Genomic DNA, 13,171 nt, shown 5'->3' with positions numbered 1-13,171 from the left:
CACTGAGCTCGAGCTTGTTTTGCAAGGAGGAATGGGCAAAAATGTCAGTCTCTCGATGTGCAAAACTGATAGAGACATACCCCACGGACTTACAGCTGTAAGCTCGCAGCAAAAGGTGGCGCTACAAAGTATTAACTGAAGGGGGCTGAATAATTTTGCACACCCAATTTTTCAGTTTTTTGATTTGTTAAAAAGGTTTGAAATATCCAATAAATTTCGTTCCACTTCATGATTGTGTCCCACTTGTTGTTGATTCTTCACAAAAAATTACAGTTTTATATCTTTATGTTTGAAGCCTGAAATGTGGCAAAAGGTCGAAAAGTTCAAGGGGGCCGAATACTTTCGCAAGGCACTGTATATATATATATATATATATATATATATATATATATATATATATATATATATATATATATATATATATATATATATATATATATATATATATATATATATATATATATATATATATCTATATATATATCTCTCTCTCTGTCTCTGTCTCTGTCTCTGTCTCTCTCTGTCTCTGTGGTTTTGGTCTTTTCATTGGATTTGTTAACAATGACAAAACACATAGAATACCACCAGACTTAACCTTTAAAGCTCAGCTCACTGCTGATGAAGTCAAGTTTGACTCTATTTCTTGTTTGTTTGCTTAGTATCCCTCGTCTTCTCCAGCCATCTCCATTCATCACCCACGGGGGCTTTCTGATGACAAGATCAGCAGGTAGCGAAGTGAAGCTGTGGACTGATTTAGACCCACTGATCTGTATCACTACTTCCTGCTCAGGAAATGTTGAATATTGAGTGTAAAATACTGTAATCATGTGCAACCCCGTTCTCTTAGTGTCCAAAAGTGTCTTCAGTTGGAGGCTCAGTCGTGTCTGGGTTCACCAGTGTTGTATCAACTCATTGAGGTCACTATATATAATGTTTTTTTTTTAAATATATCATTTAAGAGAATATATGTTTTCTGTGGATGTTTATCTATTGATTTTTTTACATTAAGGTAATGATGTTGATGTTTGTTTTTTTCTCCTACAGAAAGCGAAAGAAATCCTGACTGAAAGCAATATTCCTCATGGAAACTGTGTCATTTGCCTCTATGGCTTTAAGGTACGCTGTTTCCCATCAGTGTCCATCATCGTCTGTCCCATCAGTCTCACTTTAACAAAGTGACATAAAATAATCTATTTATTGTAATTTTAAAGCAAAAATTACCCATTCCTGCTTGTCATTTGTAAGGACTGTCCAATTTACTTGTCTTAAGTGATGGTAAATTTAATATCTTTGGATTTTTTGGACTGTTGGTCAAACAAAACAGGTAATTTAATGACAATATCTCAAGCTTTAGGAAACTGTGACCGACATATTCTGGCATTTTATCGACCATAAAATGAATTGATTAATCAAGAAAATAGTCAGACAATATTGTATATAATAATTGTATACATGAGACAGCAATAAAAACATAATGCATGTATAAGGTGATATGTCAGAGTTGTACTCAAATTTATTCTGCTCCTCTAAGTGGCCAAAAAAAATCATTTAATGTAGGAGTAAACCGTATGTTGTATGCAGATGTTTCCAGAAATGTTGATACAATCTGCATCTGCAAACCCATTCATGCTTGTTTGTGTACTGCATGTCTTCAGGAGGGAGAGACGTTCTCCAAGACGAGCTGCTACCACTACTTCCACTCCCACTGCCTTGGCCGCTACGCCCGCCACTCTGAGAGGGAGCTCCGCCAGAGGGAGAAGGAGTTGGAGGAGGACAAGACCAGGGAGAGAACAGACTATCAGGTCAGATATCTGGTCAAAGAAGGCTTTCTTTCTTTCTCTATAAGCTACCGGTATTTAATCACTGACTTGTCTCATAGGAGCTGACTGTGGTGTGTCCGGTGTGTAGAGAGCCTCTAACGTATGATGTGGATCAGCTTCTGTCCTCCCCCGCCCCCCAGCTGCCCGAGGTAACTCCATCTTCTAATGGCACGGTTTCAAAATGTCACCGTAAGGTCCACTAGAAGCTGTTTCCAAGATCAAGAATAAACATTGAAAGGCTTTGTGTTTTTCACTCAGCTGGACGAAGCAGCGATTGGTTCAAATTTTCAACAGAAGTGGTGTGAACTCCAGAAGCTTTTGGAAAGACAGAGGTCTAAAGGTGGGATCATTGACCCGGAGGTGGAATCCAATCGCTTTTTCATCCATACCAACGAGGTAAGAGTGAATCGGACATTATATGGCCACATTTAGACTGCAAACCATAGCTGATATCTGTAGAAGTAAAATTCATTTAAAAATATATGGGGGAAAAAAAATATGTAAATTTAAATGCAAAAATAAATGTATAAACTCTGTCCCCATGACATGTTCCACACTTTATGTCAACTCCTGCAGACTCCATCTGCTGCTGAAAATGGAAACCTGGACGCAGATGTCTCACCTGGACCGCCGGTACTGTCTGCTTCTAATGTTTCCTCTTACGAAACTGGTGTCAGAGCAGAGCAGTTTGCTCCTGGACTGTCCCACTGCAGAGGCGCTCAGGGCCAGAGGCGTCCGAACCAGGCGAGGGGGCCGAGGAGAGGAGGCAGATCCAGACCACAACACTGGAGAGCCGCCCCCATCACACAGCACCTGGATAAGCTTTCTTTGTCCTCAGACTGCACTGAAGGACCAATAAATGCCAAAGTTCCGGGTAACCATGGCCAACAGATGCAAGTAAATGCAGAGTTATGTCAGTCTAAGACAGGCAGGGGTGTCTACTCAGAGCAACAACAGACCCCGGTGTCTCCAGGTGACCAGCCAGTGTGCCAGGCAGCCTTGGAAACTGAATGTCTAAAAGATGCTGCAGACTCTGCAGGTGGTCATGGTCACCGTGGAAGGAGAAGGGGTCCTCACAGATCTGTCCCAGACCCTGGGGCCCCTGGGCGTTATTACTGGGACGGGCGAGCTTCAAGAAGCAGGGGAGGGCCCAATAACCTGTACAGCAGAGGAGGGGGTCCCCACCGGGGTCATGGCAGGGGCTTCCAACACAAGGTGGTGGAGAGAGAGAGGGCTAGAGAGGAGGTGCTATGACAAAGGGCAACAGGAGGGCCAATGACCAAATGTGTGTGTGCCTCCATTATCAGTTTGCGTAGATTAAAGCCCTGCACCAGAAACAACATTCAGCGTAGAATCCTTTCCTCCTGTACATTGCCGTTATTCTGGTCTCTGGTATGCACTTTTAGGCACACTGATATTAGATACAGATTGTTGTTGCTTTTTGTTGTGGTGCAATATGACTTAAAGAACTACAAATTAAATGTTCTGTGGATGTCAGTGTGTTACAGCATGTCTTTATTTCCTGATTTTATTTTAAAGGTTCATTCCAGTTCAGTTACACCAACTTGCAGCTTTAAAATATTTCTTTGTTTACAATGATGCTGTAATTTCAAGCAACTGAAATTTAGCAGGAAATGTTTTGTTGACCAGAGTGGTCCTATGGTACGTAGATAGGGCCAGTTTATATCTCTATTTCAGATATATTTTACTTACTCTGCTACATTTTTCAAACCGCTATAGTTACTGGTGACTTTGTAGATTACATTTTTTTTAAGTATGAACTTATAAAATACAATGCATTGTTATACAGTAAATCAAACCACCCAACACTAAATAAAACAGCTAAATCAGCTCAGCCTTTGCCAGCTGCAAAATAAAAACGTGGCTTGCATGTTAATTCTTTATTAATCATAGTACTGTTTTATTTGAAGAATTGTAAAGGATTATATTTTAAGATTAACTATTATTAATCCTTTATGTTTATTGAATAAAGTGTCTAATAGTATCTAATAATATATTATTATTTTATCAGATTATTTTACACTGTGGTATTGCTACCAGTACTCTGGTAAAGGATCTTAATAATTTTCCTAGCTAATGGGGGCAAAAGAGACCTTAGTCTCTTGTCTATGGGGCTAAAATGGTCAAACCCCACAGCCTAGTAAGAATTTGGTTCTTACTCTGAAGAGGAGCATCTTCCTCGTGTATTGAAGGCTGAAACAGTAAAAGAATGATTTTCTATACATATTGTAACCAACTGCTCTGGGGCTCTAGACCATCGGGGGTGTTTAAGGATGTTGGGGTAAAATATAGTTTTAAATCTTTATAATGTCAGTTTATATATTAACCCCTAAAAGGAATTTAAATAATCTTCAGTACTAGACTGTCAAAGTGAATCACTTTATTATAATTAAGCTTAATAAGTCTTAAAACAAAGTGTTGCTAGGTCTTATGGGAGATGTAGAAGCTGGCGCAGGAAGAGAGGCGGAGATACATCCTTGGGTGGAACCAAAGAGGGTGGAACCCAACTGAACTAGCTACGTCCCACAGACGCCATCTTGGCAGTCAGTTGCTTAGTGAAGACCAGCCCCTCTAAAAATCTGCGCAGGTTTCGCAGAGGCGTGTTGTTGTTTTCAAAACGACTGAGGTTATGACTGGCGGGACTGAGTTTCACAAAAGCTACAATAACAGCAAGGACTCTGAGCCTAGAATGGATGTGGACATGGATTCTAGTCATATGGAAAGTGAGCGGGGTGAATTGGACAGTAACGTCTGTATCCCGGCTGCTTGCTCTTCCAACGGCAGTGGCGGGGAAGAGGACGAGGCGGAGGCCGTTGACCGTGTGAGAGAAGCCGGGGGCTCTAGTATTCATCACACCCCGGATAGAGGCGGAGTGTTCTGCAGCGGAAGGGAACAGGAGGTCTCGGTCGAAATTGGAGAGACGTATTTATGTCAAAGAGCCGACAAGACATGGCGTGAGTGATGCCTCTGTACTGACGACGCTGAACTGCCTGTTCCACTCCGATTTCAGTTAGCTAACGTTAGCAGGTTAACGTTAGCTAGCTAGCTAGATAGCTAGCTAGCTAGCTGCGCCGTCTCCCCTGTTGTGTTTTGGGAGGAATCTACACTAAACTCCATTAAAATCCAGTGCAAGGTCTTATTGATGCCCTTGAAAACGTGGTTGTAAGACGTAATTCAACGCTTTTTGAATTACAAAAAGCTCCGCTGGGTTTTCTGCACAATTTAGCATGGATCATAAAACCATAACAGTGCAAACAGCAAGCGAACCAGTTCTAAAAGTTGGGCTCAACACATACCAAGTCACGTTTTATCAGGCAAAATAACAATAAGTATGCTACCTCCTTTGTTATTAAGCAAGGAGGTATTCCAGTCGCGTAGCTATATCTGAATCGAGTTTGGTGATATGTTCTATACAGAACATGTAAAGCTTGCATTTTTACCTAACAGAAATTACTTTGTTGGACAAAAATCTCATTAACTAATGGAACTTGCTCTCTTTTCAGATACAGCAGAGGTTATTCAGTCCCGATTGAATGAACAGGAGGGCAGAGAGGAGTTCTATGTTCACTATGTAGGATGTGAGTACACCACTAGTTCTTGATATGCTGATAATTGCAATGCATATAAACATGTACATCGATATCATCAAAGTTGATTTAGATCGCTCCACCCTCAATTTTCTTGCTATTGATTTATTTCTTGTCCATTTGCTCTCTATCCCCTCACCTACTGTTTAAAATGATTCCTCATCTTCTTTTTTTGACATGCAGTTAATAGACGCCTAGATGAGTGGGTGGGTAAAGCCCGCCTAGCACTCACCAAGACGGTGAAGGATGCAGTGAGGAAGAGCACAGAGATCGGAAGCGTCGGTGATTTGGGTGAACAGCCTGAAAGGAAGATCACTCGCAACCAGAAGCGCAAACATGATGAGATCAACCATGTACAGAAGGTAGAGACATTGGCTGTTAGGTAGATATTTCACACTGTTTGTGGGGACACTCTTGTGTTTTAAATGGTTGACATTTATCTAATGGAGTTTTCCTTTACAGACATATGCAGAGATGGACCCAACAACAGCTGCCCTGGAGAAGGAGCATGAGGCGGTAAGGTGGAGTGTCTGTGTGTCTATTAGTTTCTCTTAATAAAAATTACAAAAGTATAGAGCTAACATAACTACCTTATTCTGCTGGTCTTTACACTCAGTTCACTCCTGCTGTGCTTTTTACCTTATTTGGTTAAACTGGCTTGTGTTTTTAACTTCTTAAAATGTTTTTCTATCTTTGTGTGATGAAGATCATTTACCTCATTGTACCACCTCGCTTGTCTGTCCCTCAGATCACGAAAGTGAAATATGTGGATAAGATCCAGATAGGAAACTTTGAGATTGATGCCTGGTACTTCTCGCCGTTTCCAGAGGACTACGGCAAGCAGCCCAAGCTGTGGATCTGCGAGTACTGCCTTAAATACATGAAGTACGAGAAGACCTTCAGGCATCATCTGGTCAGTGCAGCTTTCCCTTCAGTTTAGGATGTAGGCATGTTACTATCTTTGTTTGAGTCTAATAATGGAGACATGACTTGTGAAATGAAATGTCTTTTAAAAGTAACCGAGTCCTCGTTAATGTCCCGCAGAATGTCTTGAATTTATACTCACATTTATTTTGGAAGTTAACTGTGGCCTTTCTCTGTGCCTCACATCTTTTCCACATGTGAAACCCAAATCATATAAAGTTTATTACCAAAGTGAACAATAATCTGTAATTTATGTTCATACATCCTGTGCAACCTGAATGCAAGAAGTGAGACCTTTTTATTTATTTTTTATTTTAATAAATTAGAAGCATAGTATTGCTGGAATTACAAAGCATATAAAATCGTTAAATGTAAAGAAAAGAAAAGAAAATAGAATTAGATCTTTTTGATTTTTGTCCCCTCAGTCCCACTGTCAGTGGAAGCAGCCTCCAGGCAAAGAAATCTACAGAAGGAGCAACATATCAGTGTATGAAGTGGATGGGCGGGACCACAAGGTGAGCACAACTGGAAAGTATTCCACACCTGAAGGAGTAAGCGGTTTAATGCTAAATAATATGGATGGCTTCTGGTATCTGTGTCCCAATCTGTGTTTCTTGTTCATCGTTGTGACTCGTTGTTTGTCTTTGTTTGCAGATCTACTGTCAAAATCTTTGTCTACTAGCAAAACTATTTCTCGACCACAAGACGCTTTATTTTGACGTGGAGCCCTTTATCTTCTACATTCTCACTGAAGTCAACAAACAGGGAGCCCACATTGTCGGCTACTTCTCCAAAGTAAGACCTGTTTCTAGTGTTTTTCAGTCAAGTCGATTGAAATATACTTTCCTAACTTAAATTTGGACTCACTGATGTTAGATTTCTCTTTAAAGGTAAACACAGACAGTTGTGTTCAACATGTATTTTTGAGGCCTGAGTAACATGCTACATGCATTACCTTCCTCATAAAACATTTTGTAAAGTAAATAAATACATTTAAACCGGCATTTTTTACACCCATGTATTTGTTCATTCAATCACCTAGTGTAGTAATGGTCAAAAACTCCACAGGCACCTTCATTCCCTTTGCATGATTGCAAGTTTGTTGAGGCTGTAGAATTATCTCTAAATCTTGGAATCTCAATGTTTTGAATTCAGCAGAATCCCACAGTAGGTGTAGAGAACCTCAAACTGGAATCATTAACATCTTAACTTTTGCCTTTTGTTTTTCAGGAGAAAGAGTCTCCAGATGGCAATAACGTGGCATGTATTCTTACACTGCCGCCATACCAACGCAGAGGCTACGGAAAGTTCCTCATAGCTTTTAGTAAGTGAGAGATCATGACAGTAGCTGTAATTTGTGTGTGTGTGTGTGTGTGTGTGTGTGTGTGTGTGTGTGTGTGTATCAGCACTACAGCTAATTATTACTTTTCACTAATGATTCAGTATTGTTAGGTTTTTCTATTTCTTAAGTCTGTTCGTATTTGGGATGCACCAATCCGACTTTTTCAGCCCCGATACCGATGTCTTGGCTTTGCGTATCTGTCGATACCCGATACCTTATACCTTCCTTTCACCATGTGGAAGAGACTAAAGGCACCAGACTTTCCTAACTAAACATTACTTTCCTAACTAAGACAAATTAACAGATGTAATGTATTGAATTCTTATTTATCACTTTGTCTTGATAATCTTGGATCATTGAGGATCAATTCGATATATCGATTTAGGTTAGTGACGTTCTGATTCCTGTTATCTTCATAATCAACCGACAGCAGGAATATCAATTTTTATTTATTTGTAATTTTACAACACTGGGTTTCTCTATTTAAAAAAAGTCAAAGCCCCTAGCGCTATACACACATAAGTATTTAAATTAGAAGAAAAAAAATGAAATAAACAATATATGCATTGATACATGTTTACACATAAAATATGCATACATATATGCACTCACCAAGGTCTCAGGTTGATTTCATTTTGGCTTTCCACTTGAAACTTCAGTTGCAGATCAAACTTTGCAATTACCCATTTCATAGAGCCAATCCGCTGTCTAAAAGGAGTCCAGACAGACTCCATATTAAATCCAAGAACATCCACTCACATTTCTGTACAGTAATTTGAGGAAAACAATGATATATGTAGATGCAGAAACACACAAATTAATTAACATTGATATAAATTGAAAAACAATGATATAATGTGTAGATACAGAAACACACAAATAAATTAACATTTTAACAACCGCTACTCTGCTGTGTTTGTGTTTGTAGGTTATGAGCTGTCTAAGCTGGAGAGTGCAGTCGGCTCTCCAGAGAAGCCTCTGTCTGATCTGGGGAAGCTGAGCTACAGAAGTTACTGGTCCTGGGTCCTGCTGGAGATCCTGAGGGACTTTAGAGGAACGCTGTCAATCAAAGACCTCAGGTAGAGACACAAAAATAAGCACAACATAATGACAAGATAGCCATCAGCAATCTTCTTATGTTTATAGCTCTGATTTTGATGCTCATATTTCAGACCCTCCTCCCTCTCTTTCTCCTCAGCCAGATGACCAGCATCACGCAGAGTGACATCATTAGCACGCTGCAGTCACTCAATATGGTGAAGTACTGGAAAGGTCAGCACGTTATCTGTGTGACACCCAAACTGGTTGAGGAGCACCTGAAGAGCGCCCAGTACAAGAAACCACCAATTACAGGTTAGTCCAGACATTTTATTTATTTATTTTTTTTTGCATTCTTTTGTTCCCTTATTTCTAACCTTATTGTAACTTAAAAATCAAAACCCAAATGTAAACTGATTTAGGAGTTAGAATCAGAAAAAGGTTGAATGATCATAGTGTTACAATTATCAAAGTATGAGATAATGTCTTTCTTTTTTTTTGGATGGACAGACACCACAGTAAAAATAACATAATCGCTGAGGCTTTTGCACTATTGTTGGCTCTCGATGCTCTTTCTTATAGCAAAATGCTGCATCCACACTAAGGCTGAGCAATTTTATCGATTCTGCGATATAAATCAATATTTTTTCCCCCAAGAAAGTATCGATTTTTAAGCCGCGAGTATCGATACACAAGTCCCATTCAAATCCCCCGTGTTTACCCCCGTTCACGTTGCAGGGAGAGTGATTTGGTCAGCCAGCCGCTAGTGTCGCTGTAGAGCAGCCAACGTCAACTGGCGGCCGCTGCCAAAGCTTTTAGTCTGGCCCGCAGAATAATCATGAATTCACAAAATGTAAAGAGGAAAAAATGCATTCTGTTATCTATCATTTCAAGCATTTAGAGCAAAAACCCAGCCCCTGTATTTACATCTCTATTCACATGCCGGGATTCTGTACAGCGATGCCCGAGCTCCACACACACTGCTGAGCCGAGATGTGTGTGTTAAAGTTTAAAACACGCAGCACCTGACTGGGAACGATACAGAGTTGCCAACGGCCGCTGGGGCAGATGAACTCACGCTAGTCTCTTTTCTGTAAATAGGCTACAATTAAACCTTCGTGAGTAAAAAGTCACTACTTATCAATGCACTCACCTGTGTAGACCAGCATAAACATGTAGAAAGCGATATTTCAATCTGCTCAGTCCACCGCGCTGTTTTACGCAAACACAGCTCTACTCTGCAAATAGCGAATTGTACAAACAAGCAACACAAAACAAAAGGTGTGGTTTAGTCTAACTGTTTATCTTAGGTTGCCGGGAATCTGGAAATTTTGACAAATTCGTGTAAACCTCACTGTTGGCTGAACAAACCAAACTCTCCGCTAGAGTGGACAATCTGGAGCTACTTAATATGCACGTGAATGACGCGATCGTTATGTTCGAGTGATGATGATGCTGGTTGTATTATTTTGCAACAACATCGTTTCATTGCAAATGAGGCATACATGACGAGTGCATAGCCTGCTTATCAGTCCATTCATCATTAAAGCTGGGCTTTTGGCTTTTCCACGTCAACTTTTCGCTTCAGCGTCTTTGACAGTGACATGTTTACCTGACAACAGCCTTTCTTTCTGCAAGCATTTTCCACCAATCAGGATGCTGCATACTACAATAATTTTTTCCATAATCACAGACTTTAACCATCACTCCTCAGTGAACTGCCTCCTAGTCTGAGATCTTTTTCTAGATAAAGAGCCAGTTATCATTATGGAGTTACCATGTTTTTTAGGAGTTTGCTCACACTAATACATGTAAAAAAAATAAAAAATAATAATGTAGCATTAATTCAGTAAGAAAGTGAAAATTTCGAACAAGAATAGGCGTATTAGGTATAAATTAATTTTATTTTCTTTATTTGAAAGTCCGGCCGCAAGAGTGCTTAGAAGAATTCTGAAAAAAATGTAGTTGATGATCCCTGCTGTAGACTCTCTGTCCAGTCAGAGACATATATTGTGTAATTGATGTTTTCAGTTCAATTAATTAAATCCAAGTAAATGGAACACTCACAAGATGTCACCAAAATCACTCTGTCCCCTTTAAATCTTTCAGAAAATGATGTAAGTGTATCGAATTATATCGAATCGAATTGTATCGTTGGCTGAATATCGTGATATATATATCGTATCGTGAGCTGAATATCGTGTATCGTATCGTGAGATTAGTGTATCGCTACAGCCCTAATCCACACAATGTCACAATATCTCGACTACAATGACTCTGAGGCTGACGTGAAAAGTTTTTCGGTGGCTTATGAAATGTGTTATACAAATAATGCCTTGCCTTGGTCTGATATGACGATGGAAGTGTGATATGTTTCTGTATTTTTTTTTCTCTTTTTCCTAACTTGCGCCGTGTGTTGTCTCTTTCACAGTGGACACTATGTGTTTGAAGTGGGCGCCCCCCAAAAATAAACAAGCCAAGTTGTCCAAGAAGTGAGAGGCGGAGCCAGTGATGCCACATCTGTCAGTCAAGTCCACCTGTTTTTATATCATCTGTAAAGTTTCCCCTGTTCCCAACTGGCAAAAAGCTGCTGTTCTCAATGTATATAGTCATTAGTAGCATTTGTCCGTATTTTCTTAAAATATCTATACAAAAAATCCCAGTCTCCCGATTCCTTCTTTCCTGAGTAATAACTGGTTCTAAAAGTGCAACAAATCTTCTTTTTCATTTATTTTTTTTAGGCTACAGAACAATTTAAATCTTGAATTTTTAAGTAAATAGCTTGCCATCAGCTCTCTGAAATATAGATAGAATCAGAATTGGCCTTCGCCAAATAAGTGTGAACACCTACAGGGAGAGATTGGCTCTGGCTTTTTGTTGCTCTCAAAGTACATACACAGACATAGATGGATAGATACTTCTATATATATTGTTACCACTAAGAAAAGTTAATGTCTGTTATTTCATTATTCAGTACTAAGAGATACCTACATTGAAACGTAATCATTTTATTCTTTTAACACGTAATTAAATTGCTGAAGGCTACTTGTTGATATCTGTAGAGTTTAACAACCAAAGAACTACATATCTGTCCCAGCAGACATTTTGGACTCAGGTGCAACTACTAAAGGCTGCGATATGTTCAGTTGTTTCAGTCCCAACGCTCTGACACGGCATGCTGGTTGGTTGGCGGGTAAACCTAAACTGAACGGGGCCATATTGATGAGATTGCCTACACCTGGCCCTTCTGCAGTAATTCAAAATGTCTGCTGTGATGAAGGTGTGCTACACAAGTGAAGAGTGAAAAGAGGATATTTATTTTCAGCTGGCATTTCAGAGAACAAAATAATTGAGCTGGTGAACAACATATAATCCGGGATACTGCGCCTGCATTGTTGGATTTATGTGAAGTTCAACTACAGGTTAGTTTTTTTTTTTTTTTTTACACAGAATCGGTAGCATTAGTTTATATTTATTAGCTGTAGCTTTGGACAGCTTGTTGGTACATTTTCGGGAAGTGTTGAAATGAGTGATGCTTCTTGTGGGTCTGTCTCTAAAATTTAAAGAACTTAATGATCGAAGTCCACAACTTGGTCTTGGTCTGCAATGGATAAAAAAAAATGAATACGTTCATAAAAAAAATAATAAAACGGCAGATAAATAAAAGTAATAATGGTATTAGGAAGAACAGTATTGTTATTTTATTTATTTTTTTAGGTCCCAAACAAAATACAGCTGCCCGGAAGTTAACTACTTTTAACAGAGTATAGTGCTATCAACTGTCAGTCTATGGTCTGATGTAACTTGAATCATAAACACAAGGGGGCAGCAGCGCTCCGAGTCTGACCGCTGATCAGTTATATTTTGAGAGCAGCAAATGTATCTTTAGAAGGCCCCATCTAAGAATAACATGCATCAGTTTAATACTAAGATGTATTATATGTATAGTATGATTTTTGTTTAAACTGACGGTGTACTTTATTCCCATAATAGAGGGTAAATTTAGCTGAATACCTGCTGTTTGCAATGCAGGTAAAGATACTAGACTTTGAGTTTTCCATGTATTCATTTAGTTTTTTGAACATTTTGACATCAATCTATTAAACTAGTAAAAGCGAAGATGTACGGAAGCAGGAAATCTTACATTTGAACAATATTAAAGATGACCATATCAAACCATATTTGCACTAACCGTGTATGTGATGTGCTATAGAGGCCTTTTTGTTGCTTTAATAACAGTGAATCTCCTCATGTTTGTGTCCATATAGGAAAACAGAGGGCAGAGCAGCTGGAAGGAGACTGGAGAACTAAACAGGTGAATCAGAAACGCCTTTCCCTCCTCCTCATGTTTGTTTACTCAGCATTGTGGTCCGAGATGTATAAACCTTTGTAGGTAAATCAACAGTAATATAAGTTTTCAAACCATAACCCTCATGTTC

General features: G+C 39.3%; 2 protein-coding genes across 3 annotated transcripts in view; both read left to right on the top strand.

The window, feature by feature from the left end:
* The window catches only part of rnf25 (ring finger protein 25), a 30,421-nt gene extending 27,104 nt beyond the window's left edge, over nt 1–3,317 (top strand). The window contains exons 4-10 of the mRNA XM_039824473.1: nt 660–727; nt 848–917; nt 1,045–1,116; nt 1,656–1,802; nt 1,880–1,969; nt 2,079–2,216; nt 2,397–3,317. Coding sequence (XP_039680407.1) covers nt 660–727; nt 848–917; nt 1,045–1,116; nt 1,656–1,802; nt 1,880–1,969; nt 2,079–2,216; nt 2,397–3,074 — 1,263 coding nt within the window. The 3' untranslated portion in view covers nt 3,075–3,317. The remainder of the gene's footprint in view (nt 1–659; nt 728–847; nt 918–1,044; nt 1,117–1,655; nt 1,803–1,879; nt 1,970–2,078; nt 2,217–2,396) is intronic.
* Nucleotides 3,318–4,347: 1,030 nt separating this feature from the next.
* On the top strand, nt 4,348–11,389 carry kat8 (K(lysine) acetyltransferase 8). 2 transcript variants are annotated; one of them, XM_039824471.1, is made up of 11 exons: nt 4,350–4,795; nt 5,345–5,419; nt 5,612–5,790; nt 5,891–5,944; nt 6,177–6,341; nt 6,778–6,867; nt 7,007–7,147; nt 7,583–7,676; nt 8,623–8,773; nt 8,893–9,047; nt 11,164–11,389. In XM_039824471.1, the coding sequence occupies exons 1-11, from the start codon at nt 4,471–4,473 to the stop codon at nt 11,226–11,228; spliced, it is 1,494 nt and encodes a 497-aa protein (XP_039680405.1). In that variant the 5' UTR covers nt 4,350–4,470; the 3' UTR covers nt 11,229–11,389. The 2 variants fall into 2 exon arrangements, with proteins under 2 accessions (XP_039680406.1, XP_039680405.1); XM_039824472.1 differs by lacking the exon at nt 11,164–11,389 and having other exon boundaries at nt 4,348–4,795; nt 8,867–9,034.
* Nucleotides 11,390–13,171: the final 1,782 nt, after the last annotated feature.

The sequence above is a fragment of the Perca fluviatilis genome, chromosome 15 (genome assembly GCF_010015445.1).
Source record: "Perca fluviatilis chromosome 15, GENO_Pfluv_1.0, whole genome shotgun sequence".
Lineage (NCBI taxonomy): Eukaryota > Metazoa > Chordata > Actinopteri > Perciformes > Percidae > Perca > Perca fluviatilis.
The sequence above is the reverse complement of the archived record's forward strand: the minus strand, read 5'-3'. Positions and strand labels throughout refer to the sequence as shown.